Below are 14,602 nucleotides of genomic sequence, written 5' to 3'. Positions count from 1 at the left end.
TTTCCTAATTACGAACAATGAAGACAGGCATATGATCGCAACGAGATCGTGCGTCGAAATATCGCTCGTGTGCATCGGGCCTTACGCTTTCTTCGTCTTCTTCTGGATCGGGGATATGGGACGAAGAAGGGAGCGGTTTAATTCAGAGCGTATTAACCTTTTCATGCGCTCTTGCCCTCGTTGATCCTCGTTGATTAACCGCGGTCACGCGGACCATACTTTTTTGCGAATTTCGAATTCCAGGGAGGTTTGACGAGTAGACTGACGCGATGCAACGTTCAAGTGACCGAAAAATATGTCGCGCACTAATGTAAGTGCAGGGGAAGTAACGAGACCTGTGATTCATTTCTATGGGTTTCTTCTTGGTCTCTGAATTTGGTTGAGTTGGGACGTAAGGTATTTTTTGATTGGTCCATTCGCGAAATGAATGCAGGTTTATTTTATTGGTTATCCAATAGGTAACATAGAGCGGGAAAAGAATTTTATTACATCAGGAGGGAAGCTTCAATTAAGAGAAATGAAAATGGAAATAAAGTTTGACATTTATGAATGGGAGTTTTTTCTTCTTTTTTTGTAATAAATAGTGCAGAGCTGCACTATATTACAGAGTTGTGATTTTTATCCCGAATTATTTTCAAGTTACCAAATTTTCAAATCCTTGTAAGGTTTACAAATTTCAAGTATTCAGATGTTCAAATTTTAAAATACTGGAACATTAAAGTATTCAAACATCTCAGGAAATAAATATATAAATTATCTAATGTGTTCAAAAATTTTAAGTTTTGAAAGCTGCAAAAATTTTTGAAACTCTTATTTTTTAAATCTCATCTGGAACAGTGTATTTTCTAAAATTGAATACACCTAGAAAATAAAAATTTCATTCGAAGCAGAACTAAATACGAAAATATTCATACGATTGTCCGAATTGATTTGTCTCACGAATATCACCTGCTCAATTTATTTTATTCGATCAGGACGAAAATGTCGACTTGTAACTCGATTACTCTTCTCTCTTATTCGTTTCACCGCTCACGTAGATGCACGCCACTTCGTGATGTGACAGCGTTGCATCAGTATTGTATAACGCTTTGACTGAAACGTGGGTGGAACGCGAACTCCCCGAGTTCTGTACAAAAGTCTGTCTCGGTGACGATAGCTGCCCTACTAATCATTGAAAGCCGGACAAAACTGCTCTGAGCGTGCCTCTAACGCCGGGCATTGTTGTCACCAAACCAGTACAATCGCTCCTCCTTGACATTTACCTTTCAGTAACGCGATTTGTCTCCATCGACTTCAATGCTCATCCCTCGAGTCATAAACATTTATCGACTCAAACGAAGGAGCGAAAAAGAGGGAGGAAGAAAAGAATGGCAACAAAAATAACTGCTTCCCATTTAGAGGTATCTCTCGTAACGCCCCGCGAACTGGTCGGCTCTGCATTCCCATTTGTAATGACCTAAGACACGCGTCTCATTAATCTCTCACGGGACCGTATCTCTGCACGCGTAAACCGAGCCATTTTTCATCCGATGCGTTCACTGTCGAGTGCATCGGATAAGAGGACTTGCGTCGAAAAGAGAGCAGTCTCATTTGTGAGGACAGATGCATACAAAACCCTGCCTTGTATACTTATGAGTTTATACTCTTTTCTGCCTTTCAGTGTTTTTTCTTGTATGCCGTTTATGAAACTACAAGTTTACACAGAAAACTATTAAGGTAGATATTCCATAAGTAATTTAGGGGGTGAAATGAATTGCCAACAGGTAGTTTTTCAAGAGAGATAAGGAAATTAGTGAATGATTAATATTTTATGCTTTTTGAAAGGAAATACATATATCGATGATCTTTCGATTTATCGATATTTAGATTAATAAAGGTGCTCAATAATGAAATCGTCCAATACTGTTATGTATGTATGCATTGAATCTACTACTCGCAATCGCATGCAATTATTTAGTGATATCGATAATTGGCATTCGTGTATCTATTGCATGCTACAATATCGCTAATATCGCTAACAGAGCATCTATAATGGAGATACTCGTCGACAAGCGTTATCGGTACTGTTCCGAGCAAATGAGTTTTAGCCTGTTCCTCTCGATCACAATACAAAATCTAAAGAATTATCTACTATGATATACATGGCAATATTCCCTATACCAAAATTGGGAAAGCTACCCTTTGCTCCATGCTACCCTTCAAGTTATGGTGGGATCACTGATCCCATTATAAAAAACTACTAATAGCAATATTAAAAGAATTCACAACTTTTCAATTCATCAATCTTTGTAACTTATACTTCTCATACAAAGACTGTAATCCCATTCATATCAGTCAAGGGTGAAAACTCATCTACTGCCAGCGCTAACTCAACAGCAATTTGCCTCTACGCCACCTGTTTATTTTCGACGTGGGGTTCATACGCGAGGCACACCCAGCTCTAGAATCGTTATTGGCACAGTGACTTCACTGGAATCGGTATTACGTACGCGCCCCTGAGGCGAGCGATTCTTGAAGAGTAAAATGGGGAGAAGGGAGTTAGAGAAGACGCTCAGGAAGAGGCATACACGAAAGAGAGAATACGAATGTCGTGTAGTCTGACATGGCTCGGCGTATCCATTTCCTACACGTTCCTTTCCGTGAGCAAGCGGAACGAGCAATGGCTATGACACGTCTCCCTGCTCCCCTCGACTTCCGAATTCTCTTCCCTGACTTGAAGGTTTAATTACTCCCGAGCACACGTAGGCGAGTGGTCCAATTTTATATCTTAACGCGTGAAAACGCGATCGTCATCTAGGCAAAATAATGCCAAGGACGCCGACAAATTTGTGAACGATTGACGCAAGTTGCAACCCACCCTCTATAGAAGCACGCGCGTCGAGGCGAGCCACGTGTGCCCGCGGACACTACTAATTTGATTAAATTGATCGATTTGCGTGGGTGACACTCCCATCGAATGTCGATGGAATTTTTTCGAGATGGTTCGCCTTGCGTACATGAGCGATTCTTGTAGAGTGATCGATGAGACGCTTACGTTGTTTGAGGAAAATACAAATTCGAGAAGGCCGAGCGACTTCGGTCATGGGTGAGAGCGTTGAACTGTTCTCGAGATCTGGTCTGCTTTTTAGGTGAGGAGTATTCAATCGTTGATTTTAATAAAGATGAATTTTAAAAACAGGATTATTGATTAATAAATGAAATGTAGAGAGAATTTCGAATTTTGTTGAATTGCTTGTAGTTAGTGGTATTCCTGGAGTTGTTGAAGAATTATTGTTCACGTAATGGGTGGGTTTAAAGGCGTTGCTAGATATCTTACAGAGCCATACGACCGGGTCGATCGTCGTACAGAGATGTGGGTCAGGCATACGCCCGTACCCCCTGGATTTTCATCCTCACCCTTCCTCCACTGAACTTACGTATATAACAGGACATGCTTTATTTCCCATCTACTGAAATTCACTAATCACACGGCAAACCGAGTTAAAGGAGGTATAAAGCTTCTGGATCTTGTCAAACGACGATCTTTGTTACGATTATTCTTAGTTACTCTCCGTGAAATACGTCTTCAGCGTCTGACTGTCAAAAGGTATTTTGTAGTAAAGTTTCTGGGTGCAATAACGTTACAGTCAACTCGAAATTTATGTTGAAGAGATTCTTCATCGAACAGAATCCTTCAGACTCGCAATGAAGTTTGCAGTCAAGTTTTTAGAAGTGGGAAAATTCGGTAAATAGGTATTTCTTCGTACTGGATAGGTCAGGTGTGTAAGAATGAAAGCGATTGGATATTCTTCAATTAAAATATATTTATAATAAAATAATTCATATCATAAACACATGGTCCATTTCGTCATATCAGAGTTGTGAAACATGTTTAGTCGATAACCTTAGCTGGGATCTTGACGCACATCTGGACCTGCCCCTGGTCGTCAACCAGAGCAAAGTCGATGACCATGGATACCTTGGGGTAGAACTTCTCGACAGGCATCTTCAGCTTGTAGGTAACTTGTTCACCTTTGTCCAATGGGCATCTAGCATTGGTAAGACCCAGGCAAGCATTCTGTTGCGGGAGTGGGTATTTTATGTGCATGTCTCCCAACTGTATATTTACGTCTGGTTTGAGTGTTTTCGTGCTCCTTGCTGTAAAAGATTGTTAAGTGAGAAACATTCATTTAATGTTGTAATTATTAGGGTGTTGATAGAATATTTGATTGATCGATATTTTTGTTAAGTACTATACAAAATCTGTCCACTTTGTAACTGCTTTACTTTTTGTCTAATCTTCTGTTATGGTTCAAAGAAATATGACCACGAACTTAAGTCACCGTGCTTACTAATAGATATTAGAGATCTATAAGTACCTATTCAAAAGAGTCGAAATTAAACCTCGATTTTTAATTACTTGTTTTCTTCATTCATGGTTTTTTCCATTAGTCATTTTCTTCAGTATCTTTTACTCTACTTACGGACAACGAAGGTGAGATCTCCAGTGACGGAGCTACCCTTCTTGAAGGGGCAAGGCAGGGTGGTGCATCCCGTGACTTCAACTTTCACAGGAGTTGGACCACCATTACTGCAGGTTTGGAACTGGGTCTGGAAGGAATCGGCAACGAGGAACGCTGCTACAATGTATACTGCAATAATAAGACAAATTTTGTTAATTATAAAATTTCACTTGATTTTCGAACTTCATAAAGATTGTCTTTCAAAGCATGAGCTGTACAAGACAGTAATTTTGCAGCGAAGAATTTATTGCAAAAGTTTTTGAAGTATTTTTGAAGTATTTTAAAATAAGTAGTAGCGCTATTGAAGAAAATGTTCAAAGTCCTGGGACTTATTTTCTGTAACTTACCGTAGGTAATGAAAGCCATTTTGCTTGGTTTGTTTCTGCTTATTCTTGTGTCCAAGAAAAACTGATGCTTGGTCGGCCAGCTGGGTAGCTATTTATTCTCCTACACTATCTAATCGTTTGAGCGCAATCGAGAATAATTATCAAAATTCACATACACTTGGGACGTGCACCTGACATTTCAGAGCTATAGACAATCATTGAACGATCGATAAGAAAAGAATTACTGGAACATCAAGAAATAGTTAGAGTTAGTTGTAGGTGGTTTAGAATTGATAAGTACCCTGTCCGAAGTACTTTGTAATCAAAATTTTTATTAAACTACTGTTTTATCAGATACATTTCATCAACAGGTGTTCGCTAAACATCAGATTCAAAAAATACTAGAAACTTCTAATCGCTCTTCTATCGAAATTATAAAACAATAGTTTACGTACACATATGAAAAGATTCAGTTTTTATTAACAAAAATCCTTCCATTTTAAGTAACCGCAACGAATAATATAGTTTTGTTAAAGAAATATTGTATTTATTTAAATGTAGCATATAATAATTGACAGATATTCAATTCCATGTGACTCTAGAAGGTACAAAATTAAAATTTTCAAATTTTCGAATCAGAGTTGTGATTCTCCATGGTCTTCTTTTCATCTGCTACAGGATCGAAGTTTTCCATTGGCGTATTGGAGTTAAATGGTTCGGAAGTGCCCTGTTTTTTCGCTTCTGATGCATTAACAATGGATGCTTCGTTTTTCTTTGTCCAAGAAGGTCCTTGCACAAATTTCAAGACCAATCGATCCCTCAAACACGTGGGCGTAATAGTAAACAGTGCGTGATAAATAAAGTATCTCCATGTTTCATTCCTAAACAAACATTCGTAGTAATTTATTAGCTCTTAGTTGATAATGTGTCCTAAGGAAAGAACTGATTGCGCGCGTCACTTGAGATAAATTAATTGATTTCTTTTTCTTTAATCTATGGCCCAGGTGTTCGAATGCAGGTGTCCAGTTAGTCAGGCAAAAATTGTATGTCGTCATAATCTTAATCGTGAGACGCGATAAGGTTGATACATACCAGTTTCATAGTCAAGTAGAGAGTGTTCAATTAGTCTACGGTTTGTGATCAGAAAGGTACATTGAAATCAGTTAGCTTTAACAAACTTCTATGGTCTATAAATCACACATTAGGTACAAACATTTGACATTTTCAATCATTTTTTCTTTAACTCTTTCTTTATAATTATTTTTCGGGATTAAGTCAAATTATTTTAAACGTTGTCTTTAAATGATGTTTCAGAAATTCACTTTGGATGGATGGACTTACTTGTAAACCGCCGATGGATACTTGTCGAGGAGAGCACCTTCGAAAGCTTCATAGATGCCTCGATCCTGTAGCTTTTGCAAACTTGTACCTTGCGACACAGATGAGAAGTATTGGGAGTATGTAGTGAAGTAATCACCGTAAAAGGATCTCGCTTCCTCAGACATTGAGTTCCTCATCGATTCGAAATATTCGGCCTGCCTTAACATTATGTTGCTTTCTCTAACGAAGGAACCTATGAGATCGAATAAGGTACGCAATAATTAATTTTTTTATCCAAATTTGAAAATAGTAAAGTAATCTAACACTACAGTAGATTTTAATCATTTACTATCTATTTAACACTTTTCTTTTCAATTTTTCGTATAACAAACTTTAAACATTAAACATTCTAAACTCAAGTAATTTTTCATTTACAGACCAGGGATGAAACACACAACATTGATGCCATATTTCTTCAATTCCACCCTGATGGCGGTGGCCCAAGCGGTAATCGCAGCTTTGGTCCCACTGTAAGCTGCCACGCCAGGAATCGGTTGTATGTTGCAATGGCTTGAAATCACGATAATCCTGCTAGAGTGGGCGCGGATCATCGGCATCAGCTCTCGAGTGATTCTCATGCTGCCGAGGAAGTTCACTTCCACTTGACTCCTGATCTGATCCTCTGTTTGCCATTCAAATTCCCCGAAGATCATCACCGCGGCATTATTGACCATGCACCGTAATGCTGCAAAGGGAATTTTACGATTTTTGCTAGATCGATTGCCCTTTGTAAAGAATGGAAACTTTTTCTTGGAGAACTTATTGAAAATTGGTAAGAGGAAAAGTAAAAAATGAGAACAAAACTAAAACTTCTTCAAACGTCTTTTTAAACTTTTTCAACTTTCTAAATAGTCAGTATTCAAATTTCCTTAAATAGTTTTCAAAGTTCGAGAATAGTTCGATATTTAGACCTAAGCTATGCAATCACAGCAGGACACCTTTGTAATTATTAAAAATAATTTCCAAACGAGACTATTGTATGTAAAAATTGATGTTTCGGCAATTTTTCTAGAGTATATAATATTTCACTCTGAAAATAGTTGTTAATTCGATACTTGTTACTCATATTTGAATTACATTAAAACACTTTATCATAAATGTGGGGTAGTATTATCGATTTTTATGTGTTACGTGGAGCTACTGTAGAGAACTCTTTTTCGCAGCTTTTTTGTCATAAAACAGCTTTATATTTACCCAAATTTTTTTCTGCCAAAACTGTACGAACAGAGGTCGCGAATTCTGTGACACTTTCAGTTTTGGTATTATCGAGGGGATATACATATATGTCTTTTTCTCTTAATTTTTTAGCCCCAGGACTGTCATTTTTCAGTACACCAGCGATTACAGCTGCCCCAAGCTGCCGGCAATGCAGAGCTAGACTGTATCCCAATCCAGAATCACAACCCGTTATGACAACAGCCTGATTTGGAGTTATTCTGTCTCGTGATTTTATGCGACAGTACAAGTAATTTCCACCTGGAAAGACAATTGTTACAAGTACTTTTTTTTGCGATTATTCAATACTGTATAAGTTAATAAATGTATCTTAATATTATTTCATAACAAAGTGGAATAATTTTCATTTACAGTTTATGATTGTGATTCATTATTCTATTGTTCACATGCCACGATTGTATCATTATTTTGCTGATTTTGCATTCTGATAAGAGGATAGTCTACTGGTAAGTAGATAAGCGGATATACCGTGATACGATCAGTTTTTATTCGAAATTCGTAGATATATCTGATATACCAAGTACTCTTGAATTTATTTCGTCTCCAAATGGTATTATTTTCGGAAGAGTATTAATACTTTAAGAATTAAGTACATGATTGTTAGTAGGTACAGTAATTAAGTTAATGTTTGTTAGTGATTAATTTTCTCATAAAATTTGTACTTTCTTACCGATGCAACATAAAGAGATCGTTGGTGCTAAGGTTTTGTACCCTTTGTTCCACAAATAAGCAGCTGCGATTGAAGTTGTTACATCGACTGCGAATATTGCAGAATACCTCTTGATACACCTTGTTAATCCACCATTGACAACTGATCTGACTAATTCCATTGTTGAATAATTGCGTACAAGATAATTGATCTGAATTATGGTATTAGTATATGAACTTGTTGATTGTAATTTTCAATTTTAACTTTTTCACAGAATATCGAGTTTTAATATTTAATACTGTATTACAGTTCGTATATGGCTTAAAGTAGAAATTATGTCCTGTTATTTTAACAGTTAATGTTTATTAGCAGAGTACAATCCTAAAAATGAACTGTATTTGACAAAAGATCCATGGATTTACAAAAAAAGTTTCCGTCAAAACACTTGGTTGCGACACGTGAGCAAGTAACACGAGTATCAAAAGACAAGCGATAGTGTCCTCGTACTGCTCACGAATGGCTGCTGTAGCTGTAGAACGTGAAACGAAAGAAAATCAAAGCTTCCCCACTTCGCCTTCGCGGCTCGTGGCGTTTCTTTTTCAAAATTCAAGGGGGAGAATACGCGAAAGCGGTTTAAACAGTTGGAAATACGTTTACTGATTAAAAGGAATTATCATTATTTTATATTAGACTTCTGTAGCCCTTGAGTTTAAAATAAAAAATTTCAATTTAAACTTGAAAGTGTTGTAGGTCACCAATTCGATTAGCTAAAAGATTTTAATATTTCATGGGTCGATATTTCTTGGATCTGTCGCTAGACTCATCTGAATTGCAAGTACGATCACATGACGCGTGAATAAATTGAATACATTGAATTTTCTGAATTTGATCTCTTCTAGTTTCCACGTTTTCTTCGACGAAAAAACAATGACCTCTTTAAAAACGTTTTAAAATGTATTTTCCTTTAATATACAGAAATATTTGTATTCATTCAATCGAGACCGGAAATATTTAGATTGGCGGAAACGCCGTAATATTATTAAGAAAAATACTTGCAAAACGATGTTATCAAGATTTCTATTCTAAACAAATTAAAATCCTGCTCTAAAATGAGTACAATGAAACAGTGCATTTCTAACTAGCGTCGTTATCAGTATTATAATTTTCTGTTGACTGAGATTGGCAGCGATTCTTATTCATTTCTCTTACATAATATTCTAAAAGGACTAACGGTTTATAGATTACGCAAAATTTGTTGCAAATTCGTAAGTCTTTACAGAGTGAAATGTACAACTTAATTATAAAGCATACTTTACATAATGATTAACAAATATTAAGGCTAATAACGTACTGTGCTTTAAACTAACTATTCTCTCAGAATGAAATTATACTTCAGTCAATACATAGCTTCAATTACCATACTATTTTACAATCATTTTCTTACACACATTATGCATTTCATTCATGTTATACTCTCAATGTTTTCTTTCAAACCATGGTTTGTAAATTAATGTATATTAAATACCAGAAGGTTTATCATGGACCATAACATTTGGATTTGCACGAAGATCGTAACTCGGATCTCCATCGGTAGCCATTCTTCCGAGCCAAGAGAACAAAATTAAAATTCCAATAAAGGCTAGTATGCCCATGACACCTATCACTGCATATCTTTTATACAGTGGTCCAGGTGCATTTCTACGTCGTGTTGGTGGACTCGCGATTAATTTCCACCACCTCAAGAACCATTCAATGGCAGACTTTCGTTTATATTTATTTTCATCATGATCAAATGAAATTTCTTTTGGGTCATCATAAGCTTCGCAAACTTTTCTCGATGTTGGATTAGACAAACCCATAGACGAATCAATATTTACAACGGAATAAGGTGGACCAGCCTTCTGGTTATTTAAATGCACATTGTTTATATTAGCATGTACTGAGTTCACACTGCTACTAGAACGTGCTGTAGCTACTGCAGGAGACGAAGAGGTTGTCAACGTATGATTTTGATACAATGTAGTCTCTGCTCTAAGTAATGGACGTTCTTGTTCAGGCTTTTGTTCTCTGTCTTCGCTGAGCTGTGAAACAAAAGTAAATTAAATACATATTAGCCATATATTTTATTGTACGCAATGTCTCGAACATATTTACCAAGGGCAAACCAAGTCCAGCACGTGCCCAGTTGACGCCTCCTAATTTTTCTCTCAATACATCTGCCACAGGTGATACCAGCTTTGAATCGGGAAAAATACATTCCTTGCACGATGGACAAGTATATCCTGCTGGTGCTGTTGTAGCTGGCAGTTCTCTCGCATATTTATCCAAACATGCCCAATGAAACATATGATAACAAGTTAGCCTAACACAATCTCCCTCACTTAGGTTTACCGAACACAATGTACAGATTGGATTGTAGTCATGATCGTGAAGCCACAGAATATACGACTGTACGATGCACTGAAAAAATATAAAAAACTATTGTTTAAATAATGTCCTCAAGTAGCTACACAAACAATGCACAACTATTAAACCATTTATGGCATAAAGGTAAACGTGATTACATCATCGAAACAAAGTTCTAACTGATTCATTCGAAACACGTGCGCTTTTGTTAGGAATAAGATAAAGTACCTTTGGGTGATTTGTAACCATACAATGTTCACAAACATTGACACGGTGTTCAAAACAAAATAGGTTTGTCACTCTCCTTTTCGGACACTTGCACAGCCCCATACTTCAGCCGAATGATACACTTACAACACTATATAATTTAAGGCGGCACGATCAATGACTAGTTGATAAAAAACAATTGTATAAATGAGTCTTTTCGCATGACATATCGCTGTCCCATGACAATTTAAGCTTCAGCGTATGACACGGCCTCCATGTTATATCGGCCACGTCGTCTGACATTTTACAGAGAGACTGAGAGGAAAGAGCCAATGAGATTCTTTGTTTAGCAATGCTCGGCAAATCCACGAATTTCTTGAAAAGTTCAGGTTATCGTAATCTACTCTGATAAATCATTAAAAAAACTATAAAAACATGATTCAATTCAATCAGTAATTTTGACATTTTCAAATGGACAAGATATTGTTTCTAATAAATTATTTCTGTCAGAGAAAAGGTTCAACAAATGCTTGTGCCGGTACAAGCTCCGAAATGTGTATATCCCTTGTTCAATGTAAATATTTTTGTTAAGTGATCATTTTAAATAATTGTGACTATTCTATAAAGAAATATAAAGAATGACTTAGTGGGAATTTACATTGATATTTTTCTAATAATTTGTTTTAAATTTGACTTGGTTCGTGAAGTGCATGGACCATTACGGACTAGCGATTTGCAGACACAGAAAATAGTTTCATTATTTTTCTGTAAAAGTGTACCAGTAATTCGAGTATTTTCATATTTTAAATCATTCCTATCTTGAAATGTTTTGGGTAATATCTAATCTTAATTCCTTTCACTCATAGCGCTAGAATATTATTCTAAGCTGAGTCGATAATGTCGAGTGTGACACTAAAACTGTATGCATTGCATAACGATAGACTACAGACGAGTATACAGCCTGGACAGCTTATGAAGTTTCGTGTCTCATGTTCTGAAATACTGATTTCTTGAAAATAAAATCGATTAAAATTTCGTTGAATAATCCTCTAAATCTGAACACTGACTTTTTAAAAAACTCTTGGATTTCGAGTACCCTCTGCGATTTTTAAGCGATAGATGTAGAAACACATTGTGTTCTCTGATGCTGGTAATGTCAATAAACGAGAAAATATTCCTACCATACCACCCAATGCACAAGGTGTTCCATTAAATTATCCTTCATACTTATTCCTAGTAAGTTAAAGAAATCTAATTAATAGTCAAACTGTTCAGTGATCAAAGTGGTTTAGTAATCGGTAATCGAAGGAAGAATACGTACGAGAAGTTAGTAATTTCCACATTTGTTAACTAACGATTACAAATGTCACAAGTACACACTGTGTGTGATTGTTAATATCAATATCTGTACTACAAATTGTTGCTGAGGTGATAATTTTATGGAAAATATCAAGTTTTCACAGTTTCATTCGTTAGATCAATCTTGAAATTCCTACTATCCAAAGAACTTTTCTAATTGGTTCCCCTTCTTCCCTGAGACAGTATAAATGGCCCTGTAGGAGCAGGATACTCCTGCCAGGAGTGTCTCACTCGCCATGGCTCCTTCTGCGGCTGCAGACCCTCCTCGGAACTTCCAGGGCCCTGGACTTTGGATTACCCTGGACTCGACTGACCAGAGGACAGCTAGTAGATGACCACTGGTCTTCCCTGACCACTGGTCATTCCTGACCACTGGTCATCCCTGACCACTGGTCATCCCTGACCCCCGGTCATCCACGGCCACCCGTTTGCTCAAATTTTAAATTTATTGCTTCTATTGCCCGTTTGACTTCCTGCACATGCTTTATCAATTTGTTATAACTTATCAGAGCATCTTGTATTTAATTTCGTGCCGGTTTTATAGTTTGAATTCTTCCCACTCGTAGCGCTGCACTGTCATTTCATGCACAGTAAAACTGCAATACCGACTTAGAAATTCGAAAGTATTTTTAGCGTCCTCTATTCCTGTACAACGGTCACTTCAAGAACTAATCACTGAAGTAAGTTAAAAAAGGAACTATAGTGTTTGTGAAATATGTAATTGGTCTCTGACGGAGATTTAAATAGATAAGCAATTTGGTAGAAGAATTGAGCTTCGTGAGGTTCAACGCAAGTGACTGGAAGGGGTTCGTCCGTACTATTAGTAATTATGCAGAAAAGGGGATACTTCACCGATTTTCATGAAACTGAAACATGTTGTATGTAAAACTCAACATTCTACACAGCATTCCTATACATGTATTGGAACTATTAGCGAAGAGCGTTACTTATATTTAAGCATCGGCAAAATACTCTTTCTTGAGAACAAGAATGGCCGTCATTTCGGTAAATTGCTCGCAATCCCGATGCGATTTCAGAGTAGGAAGTTCGGCTACTTAGCAACGCATCAGTTGGGCAGAATCCTAGTCTGTCCTTTGATATGCTCCTTTCTATATGGAGACAGAACTGCGAGAATAGCCACCCCTCTCTCCTCTGAACCTTTGTTAATTAGTGGGCTGTTTGGCTTTTCACGAGGATGAGCGTGTTGGCGCTAACTCGTCACCGGAAATACGCTTCCATGGATCGCGATGGAGAAGGTGATTGTGCGCTCATTAAGCTCGCAGGAGTCGGAGGGAGGCAGACACACGAGTGGACGGTGGTTGCATGAGGCAAAGTGATAAAGCGATACGGGGATGCATCATGCACCACCGTAAGAGTTCAATTTTGGTATATTGTCATACCACCCCTGTGTAATATAACTAAAAATATTGTGACATTTAGGTGTGAGTACCTATGATTTGTGAATTTTACATAAAATAAAAAAGGAAATAAATGTGGTAGTTTCTATTTCAGCACAATTTTTCTAGCATCTCCAAATTCGCCATCCATAAAGTCTTTGTAAAGTAGAAATTAAAATCGCTAAATAGCGTGAATGCAGAGTGTCGAGAGAGAGTGATTTATAAGTATTTAATTATTCTCTGATCAGTTTTTTTATTATTTTCTTTTTTATTTAAGCTTTCCCAAATCCCTCTAAGTAAGGTTTATAGTTTCTATCAAAGCATAACTGTAAACTTAGGTATAATAAATTGTAGTTATCTACACTTGTCTTGTTGAATATAAAAATGAATGAATAAGAGGATAAGGAGAATAGATAACGTTAGTAAAATAAGCAGCCTTGAAGGCCGATCTCAAATGGTGAGCTGAGTGCTAACACCATATAACGTGTCCCATTTAGAGGGTTTCTCTTGAAATAACTGGCAGGATCACTGTGAAAGCAAGATCTTCCAATTTATGTAAACAGTTTCGTATTTATTTAGACGTTTGCCAATGTCCCTACCTTGGTGTGGTGTATTCCGTTTTGCAGTTTACTTTACCACCCTCGATTGATTTGTTTAGGAGCGAAGACCACCTTCTGTGATACTGCGTGTAATTTTATGGACGTAATTAAAATTACTAAAATAGAGTAAAATTGTAAAAATTAAGTATTTCTTTTTAGAAAAATTTCAGATTAGTTTTCACTTCCAAAATGTTCTTTAATAATTTCGTTATTTCGAGTTTATTTATGTTAGTTCAGCAATAATGATCGGTAATTTACAGTATCTGACAGCTCTTATTGCATTACGAACGTTCAGGTGTAAGTGATATTAAACGTTATGTGGCTAATTTAATCGAAGAGAATTAACGAAAACCCGTGATGTTTGTCGATTTAAAACTGAACGGCAATTGATGGATATCCTTTTAATACGAACTCATTGGAAACGTTACTTTGAATTAGCTTTAAATTTCGTTTCAAGTGATTTCAAATTATCATCATTACAAGAACTTGTGCAAAATTACTCGTGTTTAATAACGACATACAAATAAATCGAATTTTATCT

At 36.7% G+C, this 14,602-nt stretch overlaps 3 protein-coding genes and 1 long non-coding RNA gene across 4 annotated transcripts; 1 reads left to right on the top strand and 3 right to left on the bottom strand.

Annotated features, from left to right (window-relative positions):
- The first annotated feature begins 1,760 nt into the window (after positions 1-1,760).
- LOC143179720 (uncharacterized) lies at positions 1,761-6,263 on the top strand. The gene is made up of 2 exons (XR_013001997.1): positions 1,761-3,586; positions 6,143-6,263. It is a non-coding gene; the product is annotated as an uncharacterized LOC143179720 (long non-coding RNA).
- LOC143179719 (NPC intracellular cholesterol transporter 2) lies at positions 3,790-5,066 on the bottom strand. Its single transcript, XM_076379043.1, has 3 exons — positions 4,850-5,066; positions 4,464-4,631; positions 3,790-4,137 (listed from the first exon to the last, which is right to left on the bottom strand). The coding sequence occupies exons 1-3, from the start codon at positions 4,866-4,868 to the stop codon at positions 3,872-3,874; spliced, it is 453 nt and encodes a 150-aa protein (XP_076235158.1). The 5' UTR covers positions 4,869-5,066; the 3' UTR covers positions 3,790-3,871.
- On the bottom strand, positions 5,222-8,295 carry Sro (SDR family oxidoreductase shroud). Its single transcript, XM_076379038.1, has 5 exons — positions 8,115-8,295; positions 7,403-7,684; positions 6,588-6,893; positions 6,170-6,401; positions 5,222-5,709 (listed from the first exon to the last, which is right to left on the bottom strand). Exons 1-5 carry the CDS (start codon positions 8,272-8,274, stop codon positions 5,451-5,453), a joined length of 1,239 nt encoding a protein of 412 aa, XP_076235153.1. The 5' UTR covers positions 8,275-8,295; the 3' UTR covers positions 5,222-5,450.
- Positions 8,296-8,436: 141 nt separating this feature from the next.
- Positions 8,437-10,982, bottom strand: LOC143179717 (zinc finger protein-like 1 homolog). Its single transcript, XM_076379039.1, has 3 exons — positions 10,728-10,982; positions 10,248-10,553; positions 8,437-10,174 (listed from the first exon to the last, which is right to left on the bottom strand). The coding sequence occupies exons 1-3, from the start codon at positions 10,827-10,829 to the stop codon at positions 9,611-9,613; spliced, it is 972 nt and encodes a 323-aa protein (XP_076235154.1). The 5' UTR covers positions 10,830-10,982; the 3' UTR covers positions 8,437-9,610.
- Between the last annotated feature and the right edge of the window lie 3,620 nt (positions 10,983-14,602).

Source organism: Calliopsis andreniformis, chromosome 5 (assembly GCF_051401765.1).
Source record: "Calliopsis andreniformis isolate RMS-2024a chromosome 5, iyCalAndr_principal, whole genome shotgun sequence".
In the NCBI taxonomy this organism is placed as follows: domain Eukaryota; kingdom Metazoa; phylum Arthropoda; class Insecta; order Hymenoptera; family Andrenidae; genus Calliopsis; species Calliopsis andreniformis.
Note: the sequence above shows the minus strand (reverse complement) of the source record. Positions and strands in the feature narration are given on the sequence as shown.